This window comes from Mesoplodon bidens, assembly GCF_964165515.1.
Source record: "Mesoplodon bidens genome assembly, chromosome: 11".
Taxonomy (NCBI): domain Eukaryota; kingdom Metazoa; phylum Chordata; class Mammalia; order Artiodactyla; family Ziphiidae; genus Mesoplodon; species Mesoplodon bidens.
Window position 1 is genome coordinate 11,974,949 of NC_138167.1, and position 16,300 is coordinate 11,991,248.

The following is a 16,300-nucleotide window of genomic DNA, read 5'->3' on the forward strand; positions in this document are numbered from 1 at the left end:
AGCATATATCAGAGCATATGCCTTAGAACAGCATAGACAAGAGATTTTAGCACCCATATGTGCCTAATGGTTCTTTACTAACTAACTGGGTTGGAGATTAATTATTTTTTTAAACCTTGTTTTTAACTTTTCTTCAAACCAGGCTGCTTGGCTCCTGAAAGCTGTTACCTTTATAGATCTTACTACACTTTCGGGCGATGACACAGCTTCCAACATTCAAAGGCTCTGTTATAAAGCCAAGTATCCAATCCGGGAAGATCTCTTAAAAGCTTTAAATATGCACGATAAAGGTAATGTGTACAGTCTGTCTGGTGTTTACCTTTTTTACAATAACAGTCACTAAATCTAAGAGGGCTTAAGATTCAGCTGTTAAAATGATGGTAGCAATAAAATCCATGATAGAATTGTGTATATAGAGAAATAATTGAGATTCTTCTCTGAAAAGCAGCAGAGGAAGAATCTGAGTCTCATTTTTAGGTCAGTTCTTTCCCATCATGGGTTAAAGTTGCCAATATTGAGTTTCTTTATTTTTCTTTCTAGTTCTTCAGTTTTGGAAGTTTTCTATCTAGTGACTCTCAAGTACTGATTCTGATTCCCTAGCCACATATGAAAAACCAGGCTCATTACTTAATAATCACACCTCATACATAAAGTATTTTCTGTGGGTAAATGAAATGCTTTTGAGAATAAAATACAAATGGGAAATATTGCAAGCTTGTATATGAGGTTAGATCTTTTGAAAAAAAGTTACACTCACTCTCTTCGTTTACATGAAAGAAAAGACTTTCTAAAGTTGCCGTAAGTTTAGAACCTTAACATTTTAGAAATGGAGGAGATTTTAAGAGTCGATGCCCTTGTTTCTAAATGAGGAAACTTGAGACCTGGAGGGAGAAGTGGTATTTCCAGGACAATGTGTGTTGTTACTCAATGGGCTGGTTTTAGGAACCAGATCTAAACCATGAAGGGATCCTTCGTGGTTCCCAGGTGCCTGTCTATAATGAATGCAGCTAGAGATGCTGCATTGGCCCAATGCAGGTATTTTATCCCAAATAGTTTGTAGATAACTTATAGACCTAAACAAACCTACAGCTTTTGAAAAGTAGTATTTTTCTTTTGAGTTGACAATAAAACACCTACCATTTATACCACTTAAAAGCAACAGCTTTATATGAGTCTTATGCTATTGTTTTACAGTGGCTATTTGATTTTTCAATTTAAGATCTTATTCCTCAAAATGAGGGCTTCAGATCCAGATTTTATTATTTTCTGCAAAAGAGGGAATAGAATTAGTTAAATGTCATTTTGCTAAACAGGTGTAACTTGTTTTATTGCACTTTGCAGATACTATGTGTTTTACAAATTGAAGGTTTGTGGCACCCCTGCATTGAGCAAGTTTATCGGCGCTGTTTTTCCAACAGCATTTGCTCACTTCATGTCTCTGTCACATATTGATAATTCTTGCAGTATTTCAGACTTTTTTTTTTTTTTTTTGCTGTACGCGGGCCTCTCACTGTTGTGGCCTCTCCCGTTGCGGAGCACAGGCTCTGGATGCGCAGGCTCAGCGGCCATGGCCCACGGGCCCAGCCGCTCTGCGGCATGTGGGATCTTCCCAGACCGGGGCACGAACCCATATCCCCTGCATCGGCAGGCGGACTCCCAACCACTGTGCCACCAGGGAAGCCCCTCAGACTTTTTCATCATTGTTATATTTGTTATGGTGATCTGTGATCAGTGATGTTTGATGTTACCATTGTAATTCTTTGGCATTTTTTAGCAATAAAATATTTTTAAATTAAGGTATGTATGTTTTTTAGACATAATGCTATTGCACAGTTAATGGGCTACAGTATAGTATAAACGTAACTTTTATATGCACTAGGAAACCAAAAAATTCCCGTGACTCACTTTATTGTGATATTCGCTTTATTGCGGTGGTCTGGAACTGAACCTGCACTATCTCCAGGGTCTGCCTGTACTACCCTGTAAGGTTCACTTACATTTTTCTTCATCTGCTGTCCTGAATGCTGTAAAAACCTGGATTTTATTATCTGCATGAAATAAAACAGTTTCATTGGATCAAGGCCACCAAGTTTACTATTTAGGAATTTTTTTACAAACGGCACTATGTTAACCTCCAAGAACAATGTATCAAAAATATTTTATTCTAGTGCTTGCTTTGGCAGCACATATACTAAAATTGGAACGATACAGAGATTAGGATGGCCTCTGTGCAACGATGACACGCAAATTCGTGAAGCGTTGCATATTTTTTTTAAAAAAGAGTTAAACATAAAACATGACACCGTAAAACTCCTAGAAGAGAGCATAGGCAAAATATTTTCTGACATAAACTGTACCAATGTTTTCTTAGGGCAGTCTCCCAAGGCAATAGAAATAAAAACAAAAATAGACAAATGGGACCTGATCAAACTTGCAGGCTTTTGCACAGCAAAAGAAACCATAAAAACGACAACAACAACAAAAACAAAAACAAAAAGACAACGTATGGAATGAGAGAAAGTATTTTCAAATGATGTAACAGACAGGGGTTTAATCTCCAAGGTATACAAACAACTCATACAACCCAACAACAGAAAAACAAACAACCCAATTGAAAAATGGGCAGAAGACCTTAATAGACATTTCTCCAAAGAAGACATACAGATAGCCAGTAGGCAATGAAAAGATGCACACCATCACTAATTATTAGAGAAATGCAAATCAGAACTACAATGAGGTATCACCTCACACCAGTCAGAATGGCCTTCTTCAAAAAGTCTACACATAACAAATGCTAGAGAGAGTGTGGAGAAAAGGGAACACACCTACACTGTTGGTGGGAATGTAAGTTGGTGCAGCCACTATGGAAAACAGTGTGGAGGTTCCTCAGAAAACTAAAAATAGAATTATTGTATGATCCAGCAATCCCACCCCTGGGCATATACCCAGACAAAACTATAATTCAAAAAGGTACATGCATCCCTATGTTCATAGCAGCACTATTCACAATAACCAAAACATGGAAACAACCAAAATGTCCATTGACGGATGAATGGATAAAGAAGATGTGGTACATACATACAATGGAACACTACTCAGCCATAAAAAGAACAAAATAATGCCATTTGCAGCAACATGGATGCAACAAGAGATTATCATTCTAAGTTAGAAAGACAAGTATTACATGACATCACTTATATGTGGAATCTAAAATATGGTACAGATGAACCTATCTACAGAACAGAAACAGACTCATGGACATAGAGAACAGACTTGTGGTTGCCAAGGGGGAGGGGATGGGGGAGGGAAGGACTGGGAGTTTGGGATTAGCAGATGCAAACTATGAATATATAGGATGGATAAACAACAAGGTCCTACTTTATAACACAGGGAACTTTATTCAATATACTGTGATAAACCATAATGGAAAAGAATATTAAAAAAAGAATGTCTATATGTGTATAACTGAGTCACTTTGCTGTGCAGCAGAGATGGGCACAACATTGTAAGTCAACTATACTTCAATTAAAAAGTATAATAGAATTAAAAAATATATATATATTTTATTCTGTAACCGTGATGATGAGAAAATGATCCATGTTGTCAAGAGCCAGAAGGGAATGTGGAAAGTAAAAACCTTTTAATTTGTTGCAGCATCGTAGGGGAATTATTTTTTCTCTCATTTTGATTTCTGCCAATGTTGAAGTATAAATAATAATTAAAAGCATATTGTGTGACTTGAACTTCACATAAACTAGGCTGTTATGATTTCTTTCTTCATAGGCATTACTACAGCTGCCGTTTGTGTTTATCCTGCCCGGGTATGTGATGCAGTAAAAGCACTGAAGGCTGCAGGCTGTGATATCCCAGTGGCATCAGGTAAAATTTGTGGCTTCTGTTGTCGTTTTATCAACATGTTTCCAGTTCTTCAACTCAGACACTTCGGAGTATTATCTCTGTAGTTTTATACTATGATTTTAATTAGTTTTATATATTTAATTGGTTGTATTTATCTATTATTTTCAAATTTATTAATTGCCTGTATTAATTGCCTATATTGTATATGTATTATATATATATATTATATATGTATGCCTATATTATATATGTATTAATTCCTAAGAATATAGAACTGTATCTCTGTCCTTAAAGGAAACTTAGCTGTTTAGGAGGAATAGTCAAGTTTTAAAAAAAATTGTAACACAGGACATGTAATATTATTTATATGTAAAATATAACAATAAAGATATGCAGAAGGTAGAGTTGTAACTCTGAGTGGGTAGTGATTTATTCTGCAGAGGTTGATAACACTTAGTGGGTAGGGGGATGCTTCATAGAGGAGATGGTAAGACCCCTGCATTGGGTCTTAAGGTTAAGGACGAGTTTAGAGAGTTGATAAGCTAAGGAATGGCATTTTAGACAGAGGAACTAGCACATGTGAAGGTGCAGTAGCACAGTTCAGGGAACTGAAATGGGTTTGCAGTTGTTGGATCCTAAGGTAGCACAAAGGCGGAGCTTGGGGGTTGAAGCTGGAGAGGTAGATTGGGGCCAGATCCCATGGGGAAACCATACCAGGCCGTGGCATCTGGGTTTTATTTTGGTGACGGGGAAGATACCAAAAGATGTTAAGCAGAGACATACCATGATCCGCCTCGTGACGTAGTTAAGTTAGGGGATGGTAGTGGACAAATTATAGAGGGGTGAAATGGAGTTAGTTAGACTCATCACAGGCCACGTGGGAGATGATGAGAGCCACCCCCAAGCCTGAAAGATAAAGAAAAGAGAGTGTGTTCAAGAGTTTTTGACTTAAGATAGATGTAGGGACTTACCTGGTGGTCCAGTGCGTAAGAATCCGTGCTCCCAGTGCAGGGGGCCCGGGTTCGAACCCTGGTCATGGAACTAGATCCCACATGCTGCAACACAAGGCAGTAAAGATCCGGCGCAGCCAAATAAATAAATATTAAAAAGAAAGAAGAGTTACTGACTTAAGATAGATGCGGTAGGAGAACGAGGCATGAGGGAGGGAAAAGTCTTACTCAAAGCTTCCCTGTATGTGTGTGTGTGTATTTACATATGGATAGATACCTATAAAATTAGATTCTCCTTTTAAAAGGTATTAGAGGAATATCCTGGTGCTTTAAAGAAGGAAGCTAAGAAAATCATTATTTTATTAGGGATACATCAAAAGAAACAGACTATACAGTATTTATACACAACCTATTTGTGAAGATTCCCAGAGTATTTGGCAGCTAGCTACACCTTTATCAACCTTCATTTTTCATTAGCCTCAGTCAATTCAGCTTTTCCTTTATACAACAGGGAAACATGCTTTCCTCTAAGGTAACATACCCAAGGAATTTAATAACATCAAGGAAACATGAAAGGTTATCTTCAGACACAGGAATGGAATTAATGATGAGCATGTTAAAAATGTTAATACTTTTTCCAAAGTGTCATTGTGTGTTTATTTTCCTTTTGTTTATGCATGGCCCTGCTCTTCCCAGTTTACCCCTGCCCCAGTTTTGTGGACGAATTAGGTGCTTTTCCATCGTGCAACATCTCCCCTTTATTCTCATCTGCTTGGCTGTTCATTTTAAAATGGGCAGTGGGAGGAACCTATATTACAATTTGGATACAACAGCTCTAAATGTGAATGAGTAAATCATGACAGTGATAGCCAACTTGGTCATGAGTAGGATCCAGAATTAACGAGTGTCCATCAAGACAGGGCTGTAGCTACTATCTTATGACTTTCACTTTGACGATGACATATCTTCTTAATTGCTATTTACTTAAAGCACCCCCATGAGCATCTCTGTAGCAACTTAATTTCAGGTCTTCCAAAGGACATAATACTAATATTTATCCTAACGTCAGTACTATATAAAGTTGCATTCAGTTTCTTTACACTTTGCAAGGTAGGCATGAAGTTCTGAAGTGTCATTCATGCTTTGGTCTAAACGCTAATTTTTTTGGTCTGAAATTCTTTGATGAGATCCTGACCAATTGAAATTTGTCTCCCTCCCTCCCTCTCTCCCTCCCTCCCTCCCTCACTACCTTCCTTCCTTTCTTTTTTTTTTTTTTCTTCTTTCTCTACTAGTGGCCACTGGCTTTCCAGCTGGGCAGACTCATTTAAAAACACGATTAGAAGAGATCAGATTGGCTGTGGAAGATGGAGCTTCAGAAATTGACGTGGTAATTAACAGGACCTTGGTGCTGACAGGCCAGTGGGAAGGTAAGTGCACACACATCCTTACCCAAGAGGGAGACTTGGTTCTTCCCTGGTCAGTCAGATGGCAAGGATCTGATAAGAGGCAGCATGGTGTGGAAGTCACTGTTCTAGATTACAAGTCACTAGATCAGAGGGTGAATTGAGAAAACTCAACCAAGATTGCTCATCCTGCCCACCTGCATGAACTTTTTAGATCCCTTTAGGTGATTAGTTATTTCCATGCAGTGGATTATTAACTTTATTCTATTCTCTACTGTTTTGCTACTCAATACACAAATCACTCCAGGCAAGTCTTTTATGCAGAGTTTATTTTAATATGATGGAGGAAGCTTCCCTTTTTTATGTTAATCTTTGTGGATTTGGAGGATGTGGGATTATTAATTAGTCTGCTAAGTCTGTTTTTACTCCTGTTCTTGAACGTAGCTCCTCTGGGTATTATTACATATTCATCTTCGAGATTCATGATTTACTATCATGTCAATTACAATAGGACATTTCCCATTCCAGTAACAGGCTATTATTTTTTTGAAGGAATTGATTTTACCTCTGCCTTAAATGTATTTTGTATACTTAGAGATTGTTGATAGCTAAAATAAGTACAATTATGTATTTCAAAAAAATCATTGTAACAAGTAGTTTAACTAAAAATTTTTAACACAGTCATAGGATAAAGCCAGAATAATGTGTTGTCTCTTTAGATATGTGAATATCAAATAATTGGCATATTTGATTCTATTTACAAAGGTTATACCTTCTTGCTGTTAAAAACAAAAGTTCTAACCAGTAATAAAGAAGTGGATGTTCTACATCATCTCATCCCCTACAAATAACCCTTGATAACACTGCAGTGCACAACTTTCCAAACTTTTTTCTCTTCATATACACACATGCAACTCCCATCCTTCTGTTAAGTTTAAAATCAAAATTTTTTAAAAGTGAAAAAATTAAAAATAGGATTATATTTAATGTATTTTTTCTTAACTTACCTATTGGTCTTGCCAATATCTCATAGATATCTATGACTATCCATCAATCCATCTATCTCATCTTCTGTAAATTCTAATTCCATTGTTTATCCATTAAGAATTGCTTTTGGTTATAGAGCAACAAAGATTCAGTCAGTGGTTTAAACGCTCAAGGATTTACTCTCTCACATAAAGTTGGGAAGTAGGTATTTCAGGGGTTTTGTGAAATACAAAGTTCTTGGAGACCTGGGCTACTTTTATCTTCCACTTCCAAAGAGTGTGGCTTCTGTCCTCATACTCAAGGACACTCCATTGTCTGTGATGGCTTTTGAAGCTCCAGCTTTTACATTCATCTCCCAGACAACAGGAAATAGGGGCCTGTCCTGTCCCCAAATCTCACACACCATCTTTGCTTACACCTCATTGGCCCTAAGTGAGTTCCATGGCCAGGCTTGGCTGCAAGTGAAGCTGGAAAAGGTAGTCTTTTGGCTTGTAATGTTAGCTACATTCCCATACATTCTTTTTTTCTTTTTTTTTTTTTTAATTTATTTATTTTTGGCTGCTCTGGGTCTTTGTTGCTGCGTGCGGGCTCTCTCTAGTTGCTGCAAGCGGGGGCTACTCTTCATTGTGGTGCGCAAGCTTCTCACTGTGATGGCTTCTCTTGTTGCAGAGCACGGGCTCTAGGTGAGCGGGTTTCAGTAGTTGTGGCACACGGGCTCAGTAGTTGTGGCTCGTGGGCTCTAGAGTGCAGGCTCACTAGTTGTGGCACATGGACTTAGTTGCTTTGCAACATGTGGGATCTTCCCGGACCAGGGCTCAAACCCGTGTCCCCTGCATTGGCAGGCAGATTCTCGACCACTGTGCCTCCAGGGAAGTCCCCCCATACATACTTAATATGTTAGATGGTGCACATTTCTGTGCCTTAACGGAAAGGAGTTGGCAGGGAAAGAGAGTGGGCTGCGTGAGCCAAACAGGATGTGATCATAAAAAGCCTCACAGCAAAGGTTGAGGCAAAACAACAATAACAACAAGTGTTTAAATAAAAAGATTTATGAAGTCAAAAGGCACAGCTGTCTGGACCGTGAGCTATGAGGCAGGTCATCTCAGAGATTCCAGTAGCCCCTAGGAGCATCCCTGTATTCCAGGAGAATCCAGTCACTAGTACAGCAATTCTGAAGGATCTAGGAAAAAAAATGTCAGGCCATTCCCATTGCCTGATACTCCCATCTGTACTTACCAACATTTTTTAAGCCTTGCCAGGTTTAAATTCTTGACAGTTCACAAATATCTTTTTGTGCTTTTGATTTTTGGTCCTTTTCTTATAATTCATGTGTGCCTTGGGCAGTTGCAATCATTCTTAAATGGCTTATTTTAAGTAGATGTCCCTTGTCCCTGTGTATTAATTCTGCTTGTCAGTTCCTTGTCATAGATTTCAGTTAAGATTTAAGGCCTAGAGTAAGAAAAAAATGAGTAAGCATAATAACTTAAAACAAATCTAGAAATAAACGCTATGTCATTTAGTTGGATAAAAAACTATGTCCTTTGTCTTTTATTAAGTAGTTACAGACATAGAAGTGTAGTTTATATTATAACTTGTGCTCTTGTCTCTAGAATACTACTAATTGGAAAATAAAATACAATAGGAGATGAGATTTGATGTAACTGCCTTTCCCTTAATGAACTAGGAATGGTTGTTTTTAAGAACTGATAATTTCCCAATAACAGACATTCATGCAAAATATAATAATACATCTTTGTCCCAGACCATACTTTTCTATTAACTCTTTTTATGGTGTTAATAACCTCTTGACCCAAAACAAATTGAAAAGGAACATTTAATACTAGAATTTAATTCTAACTAGAAACCTGCAAATGTCTTAGGCCTTTTTTCACTGCAGTGTTTTATCTTAATTTCAGTTCTCAATTTGATTACATATTGTATTTTTCGGTGTCGTGTTTTAATATTAGCTGTTTACTAAAATATGAGCCTAACATTGATTTCTTGGAATTTACTGATGGAAGTATCTGTGAGGCTGTTACACCTTCTAATCCAGGATCCTCTGTGCACTGAGGTATGTAGGACACTGGTTAAAGCACAAAAGAAAGAATCTTGTTTTCTAAACCTGGCCATTCAGAGTGTATCTTCACCATTTCTCATGGTCACAAGGGTCCACAGTTTAGGGTATGAACTCAAAGGGGAGACTGGAGAGGGCTCGTATTCCTCTTCTTGGATTCTCCTTGACGACCATTTAAAATCTGCTTCCTCAAACTTCTAACTTTTTCACCCACCTTGAAGCTCCTTAAGTACTGGCAGACAACCTACCTGCTGCTTCTCGGGAAAAATAGAATCTGTTACGCAGGAACTTCTCACTGTCCTCGCATCAGATCTACTTCCCTTGCTCCTCCTCTTCTCCTTCCTCCTGAACCCAGTCCCTGGGCCGTGCTGTAGCTCCCACCTCCTCCCATAGTTTCACAGCCTTGGGCCTTTTTTTTTTTTTTTTTTGTGGTATGCGGGCCCCTCACTGCTGTGGCCTCTCCCGTTGCGGAGCACAGGCTCCGGACGCGCAAGCTCAGCGGCCATGGCTCACGGGCCCAGCCGCTCCGCGGCATGTGGGGTCTTCCCGGACCGGGGCACGAACCGGTGTCCCCTGCATCGGCAGGCGGACTCTCAACCACTGCGCCACCAGGGAAGCCCACTCTAGGTGATTTTAATTCCACCCCTTCTTCCCCTGCCATCTCATAGTCCTAAGGAGAAGCACTAACTTGGAGCATCTTTTTTTGTTGTTTGTTTTTAATATACTTCTAGTTTTTTTTTTTTTTTTTGGCTCTGCCAAGTGGCATGCGGGATCTTAGTTCCCTGACCAGGATTGAACCTGTGTCCCCTGCATTGGAAGTGTGGAATCTTAACCACTGGACTGCCAGGGAAGTCCCCCAAAGCTTCTAGTTCTTGATTCTACATAGTTTAGGTGCCGTATAATCAAAGCATTGCTGGATTTACATATTGATTAATTAGTACAAATCGTATCCTCACGTGTTGCCATTTATTTAACCTGGCTCTGCAGTTAGCCGTGAACAGGAGGCTTAAGGAACAGTGTTACTCTTGTGCATTTAGCCCGAAAGACATCTACTTCTGTGCTCTTGGGCGGATAGTTCTCCTCTCCCTGGGAAGACTGTGCTCTGAGATGAAGAGAGCAGCTCTCCTGTGCTGTACCGGGACGGGGTGGGTACCTAGCCGTCCAGATGGGTCAACTGTCATTGGAGTCACAGACCCAGAACGTACCCAGAAGGGATACATTGTGGAGGAAGAAGTGGGGGTCACTCTAGGAGATCCGAAACAGTTGGTCTGTGCAGGGTCTTTGCATTAGACAGAACTTGGTTGGAATCCTGGTGCTGTCGTCAGTAGCTGTTTGCTCTTAGACAAGTTACTTAACTTCCCTGTACCTTCTGTTCCTTCTCTGTAAAATAGGAATAGCGGTATCTACTTCATGGGGTCATCATACGGATTAAATTAGATAATGTGCGTAAGTTGGTGATCCTGTTGCTTGGCCCAGATGAATCCCTCCTTGCCAACTGCGGTTTCTTCTCTTTCCCCCTCTTCCTCCTGATGAGGATAGTATGTTGTCAAGGGAAGTATCGACACAGCACATGCATTGAGTTAATGAAGAGGAACCCGCACGGGTTTTAGTATTTATAATTTTGCCAATTTACACTGAGTCCTGGGGCAAATACTTCACTTCTCTCTGCCTCCATTTAAATAAGCTACCAGTGAGGGGATAAGACGTAAGGGCTTCTGCAGTCTTTTAGAGCTACAACGGCCTGTGATTTTATATTTGGTGTTTTCATTGTCTGTGTGTATTATTCCAACAATAAGGACTTGTAATACGGTGTTTTTTAATGATGATATTGAAGTTGACACCTCAGTTGCATTTCATAAACAGTTCTTTGAAGAAAGAATTCACCAGAAGAGGTTCATCATCTTATAAACCTTATTGAGGAGGTTTTGAAAATTAAATTCATTCCATGTTCCGTAAATGCACAAAGGTGTTCATTTCTTACTTTTTTATGACCTCTCTCTGTCTGCTGCATATATTTACCTAATACATTACCAGTGACATGGAAATGCTATCAGATTCAGGAATCTTCCAGGACCTTGAGCTTATTATCAGGACCCAGACTGGCTTTACTAGTTTTTGGAAACCCATTCCACACTGGAGTACCACACATGACTCCAGAGGTGGCTACTTCTGTGACATTTTTCCAGCATTGTGTATTCAGAATCACAACTGGAAATATTGTTTGTCTTCTGTATCCAGAGCCTCACGTACTTTTTTTTACCCCATTCAGTTCTTCAGCTTTGACTTGCTTTCCCAAATTTGGTTTGTGGAGTACATGTCTCATGACTCTGAAGAGCTTTAGGGTGAGAGAATGAAATATTCCAGCCAAAGCCACAGTATCGATCATTGTGTTGCATGCAAGTAGATCTTGAAAATCTTGACTCTGGGCAACAATTTACTTTTCTTATTCGCTTATTTTTACAAAAGAAGGGTGGTAGAAAGAACATCTCTTAAAAGAAGTTAGGATTTTTCTTTGTTTTAGAGAGCTGTTAATCATAGTATCTTATGAGAAAAGCAATCTCTAAATCTATAGACACTTTTGGGGAGGAATCACATAACCCATAATCTGTGCTTTCTGTTTTGAGGGTTGTTTATAAAAGAAAAAATCTGGAGATACTTACGGCAGCTGTATGCTTTTATTTTATTATTATTATTTTTTAATGCTATGATTCTTCAGAACTTCAAATACTATTGACAAAAATGTGTGTGTTTTATCTCTTGCAGGTTATTTGACTACCTCATGTTTTAGCTCATCTCTGTTTTAGTCTTACAAGATTAATTAATTGCCTTAGTGGATGAAAACTGTTCTTGAACATTTTGTGGCTTTTTTAGATTAAAAGGTTGCTGTATAATTTTATATTAAGTGTTTGACTGTACATATAATTATCTTAAGAGTTATTTTCAGGCCACTCATGTGCAGTGTTGAACATCTTTCCGGTACTCAAAAAATAATTGCTTAGATATGTTCGTTAACAATTATTTTTTAAGTGCCTTTGAATAGCATGAAATATAAAGGGAAATCTACTTCATGGCTTTTAGATAGGAGATATTGTCTTTAAACACTTGGATTCTTACTCAGTTCATAATTCCTATACATGAAAGCTTCACTAACATAGTTTTCTATGTCTACAGCAGTGCTTTTTCCGGAAAACTTAACAAGTTGCCAGCAGCCACAAAATTAGGAATCTGTTTTCCTTTTAGGTGGGAGCTGGAAAGAAAGAGGATAATTTAGGTAGAGAAAAGTAGAATGCTTTAGATGAGAGTTCCTACTAACACGGGGAGGCAGAAGGTAGAGCCAGTGGTCACCCTGTTTTGGATGCTGTTTAAAACTGATGCAGTGTGAACCCCTCCACCCCTTGGATCAGCATCCTCATGCACACAGGCCTTTCCCAGAGTGGCTGAGTTCTCTGAGTTCTACCAGGGACCCCTCCACCAGCACAGCCCGGCTTGTTGTTCCTACTGGCAGTGACAAGCTGAAGGTCAGGCTGTGACCTCCGTTTCTCTTCCTCAGTGTAACTCCGGTAGGAGGGATGAGACGGGACAGACAGGAGAGACCACATCTCTGCTGGTTGTGCCGTTGTATTGATTAAGCATCTACAATGTAATCCATCCTGGGTTTCTCGTATAACCACTCTCACTACTCCTGAAAACCTCGTTACAAGTCAAAACATTTATTATCAGGTTTTTTAATGTGACATCACTGTGCCAGCCACTTCTCTGCTGTGTGTGTTTTGTTAAATTTTGCATTATTCTGACTGATTTGCAGTCGTGGTATTTGAATTCCATTTTCATTTGTCAGTTATCTTTTATAATAGTCTTCCAAATTATTATTTTTCTGGTACGTGAAAGAATTGTTCTTTCTTTTTTTTTTTAAGTGGGGAATTTTCTGTTTCTGTAATGTTTGAATTTTTTTTTTTTTTTTTTTTTTTTTTTTTGCGGTACACGGGCCTCTCACCATTGTGGCCTCTCCCGTTGCGGAGCACAGGCTCCGGACGCGCAAGCTCAGCAGCCATGGCTCACGGGCCCAGCTGTTCCGCGGCATGTGGGGTCTTCCCGGACCGGGGCACGAACCCGTGTCCCCTGCATCGGCAGGCGGACTCTCAACCACTGCGCCACCAGGGAAGCCCTGAATTTTTAACAATGAATATGTATTATGAGTATGTGAGCAGAAAAATTAATAAATGCTCTAAGGAATATGTCATGATGTATGCAAAGACTTAACTATAAGGGTGTTTGCTTAAGTATTGTTTATAAGAGCAAAAAATCTTAAACCTTAAATACCCAATAATAGAAAGATGATTGAATACATTATTTACGACCATGCAATGGAAGATTGTACAGCCATTAAAAATTGTGCTACAGACCTGTATTTATTAATTTGGAAAGATGTCTATGATATATCAAAGGGAAAAAAAGCAGGTTATAAAATAATACGTGCCACATATAATCACACATTTTTTTTTTTTTTTACAAAACAGTAGAATGGTTGATAGTTTCAAAAGCCCTCCCATGAGAAAAATACCTGGATGCTAAATAAATTACAACAGCATTTGTTGTAACTTTTTAACTTTTGTTTTTGAATAATTTAAAACTTACAGAAATAGTACACAAAACTCCTGTTTACTCTTCACTCAGATTCCCCAATTATAAAATTCTACCCCGTTTATCTTTTTGCCTTCCCTCTCTCTCTCTCTGTCTCTCTCTTTGTGTGTATGCAGATAGATATCAATAGATAGATAGATAGATTGATAGAGATATAGATATAATTTTTCTTCGAATTATTTGAGATTAAGTTGCAGAGCTCTTGATCCATTACTATTAAATACTTCAGTGTGTATTTCCTAAAAACAAGGACGCTCTTATATGAAGCCACAGTACACCATCAAAGTCCAGAAATTAGCACTATCATACTACAATTAAATCCACTGACTTTGTTCAGGTTTTTCAGATTATCCTAGTAATGTTTTAATTAGGTCCAAATTCAATTGTTACATGTCTCTTTAGGCTTCTTCAATCTGGAATAGTCCTCCATCTTTCCTTGTGTTTGAAGAATAGAGGTCTATTATTTTGTAAAGTGTACCTCAGTTCGGGTGTGTTGCATGTTTTCTCATGATTAGATTCAAGTTAGGTATTTTTGACAGGAATAACACTGAACGTTTGCTCTGTTCTTCTCAGTGCATTATTTCAGGAGTCCCAACATGTTGAGTTGTCCCATTATTGATGATGGCTAATATGGTTTCTGCCGAGTTTCTCCATTGTAAAATTAATAAGTATTTTGTATTTTAATAGGTAATTAACATCCATTATGAATGGAGATATTTTGAGACTATGTTAATGTCCTGTTCCTTATCTAACTTTTGCTCAGTTGTTTTAGTGTTCATTGATAATTTTTCAGTTATTGCTCCTATAGTTGCCAAATGGTGATTTTCTAATTCCATCATTTCTTCTATACTTATTAGTTAGCATTGCCTTCTCCTCCCTCCCTTTCTTCCTCTCTGTAAGAACTCATGGATGCCTGTTTTACTCAGTTGGTTATAATCCATTACTGTCATTATTTATTTTGGTACTCAAATTGCCCCAGATTTGGCAAGTGGCAGCTGCTTCAGACTGGCTCCTCTGTCCTCTTGACATGTTTCCGTTTTTCTCTAAGACCTTCCTTGTAATTCTTATACAAGATATTTCCTGCTTATGTTCAGCTTTCTCTGCCCCAGGCTTGGAATCAGCCATTTTCCCAAGGAGCTCTGCTTCCTTTTATTGAAGGCTGGTATTTAGAAACCAAGATCTGGGTGCTAGGTGTACTCATTGCTACAGGGTTGTTGTTTCTAGGCCTTCTCAGTGGAAAGCTCTACAAAATATGTGAATGTATACAGTACACATACAAACACGCATACATCTGTCTGTATCTCTCTATCTATCTATCTGTCTTAGAAACATGAGTTCACGTGGATAACTTCCATTACAAGCCAACAGCACATGGTTTATTCTTGCCCTCTCCTTTTCTAGATTTGTGCCTCTTTTTCTTGTCAGTGAGAAATTTTCCTCCCATTTTCATCAGTATAGTTACTTATTTGCTCAGTTCCCTTGTATGCAACAATCTCTTGACCGTGCAGGCTGTCTCCCTGGCCCAGTACTGCGAACTCAGGCTGGCTGTGCTTACCAAGTTTTCCAGAATTCCCAACCCTCACTGGTAAGAGCGTCCCTCAATGTGTAGAAAACACTTTGAGAATTTTTGAAGGAAGTTGCTTTGAAAACTTGGAGGATTTTTAATTCTTTTGGGTAATGATTCCTAATGAGGAATTTTTTGGAAGGAGGATCTCTTGAACTTATTACTTCACTTGTAATTTCCTCCACATATATAGTCCTGTAGCAATTATATAAATCTACATCCTGCTGCTGTCCTTTCCTGCAGATGTAGGAGGAAACCCACCCATTAGTTTTTCCATTGTTTTGCTTATTCATATTGAAAGGAAAGTGAAAGTTGAGTATGGTAAAGGACATTATGATTTGAGATTGACTAGGTTACATTTCAGCCATCAAGTTGCTTTGATTTGCATATGGCATTTATCTAGTTTCCAGGGTGACTATTACTGCAATGCCAGGTGTTCAAAACTACCTGTGCTTCTTGTGGCTTCCATGGTGTGTGTTGGAGTGAAATGGTTTATTTATTTATTTATTTTGTAAGTAAGATCTGTAAATTCTCAGTATATTTTTACAAGTATTAGGACAGTACTTGCTTTGGTTTGTTTTTTAAAGTTATTTTTGGATTTCAGAAACTACATAAGGAAAAATATAGAAAACTAGTATGGATAATTAAATGCTTAGCAAATGCCTGGTACTCTTCTAGCTACATGTATTCTTCTATTTAATCTTACCCAAAATATGTGAGCAAACTGAAGCCCCCTAAGTAATTTGGGCTTAGAAAAATTGTAATTCCTACAAGTTTACATGACTAGCAAGTAGCCAAAACTGTCATATACCAGCAGTCTCTG

At 38.5% G+C, this 16,300-nt stretch overlaps 1 protein-coding gene across 1 annotated transcript in view; it reads left to right on the forward strand.

Annotated features, from left to right (window-relative positions):
- DERA (deoxyribose-phosphate aldolase) overlaps nucleotides 1-16,300 on the forward strand; it is a 108,070-nt gene that overhangs the window by 33,892 nt on the left and 57,878 nt on the right. The window contains exons 3-5 of the mRNA XM_081248833.1: nucleotides 143-290; nucleotides 3,784-3,879; nucleotides 6,101-6,235. Of these exons, the coding sequence (XP_081104959.1) occupies nucleotides 143-290; nucleotides 3,784-3,879; nucleotides 6,101-6,235 (379 nt within the window). The remainder of the gene's footprint in view (nucleotides 1-142; nucleotides 291-3,783; nucleotides 3,880-6,100; nucleotides 6,236-16,300) is intronic.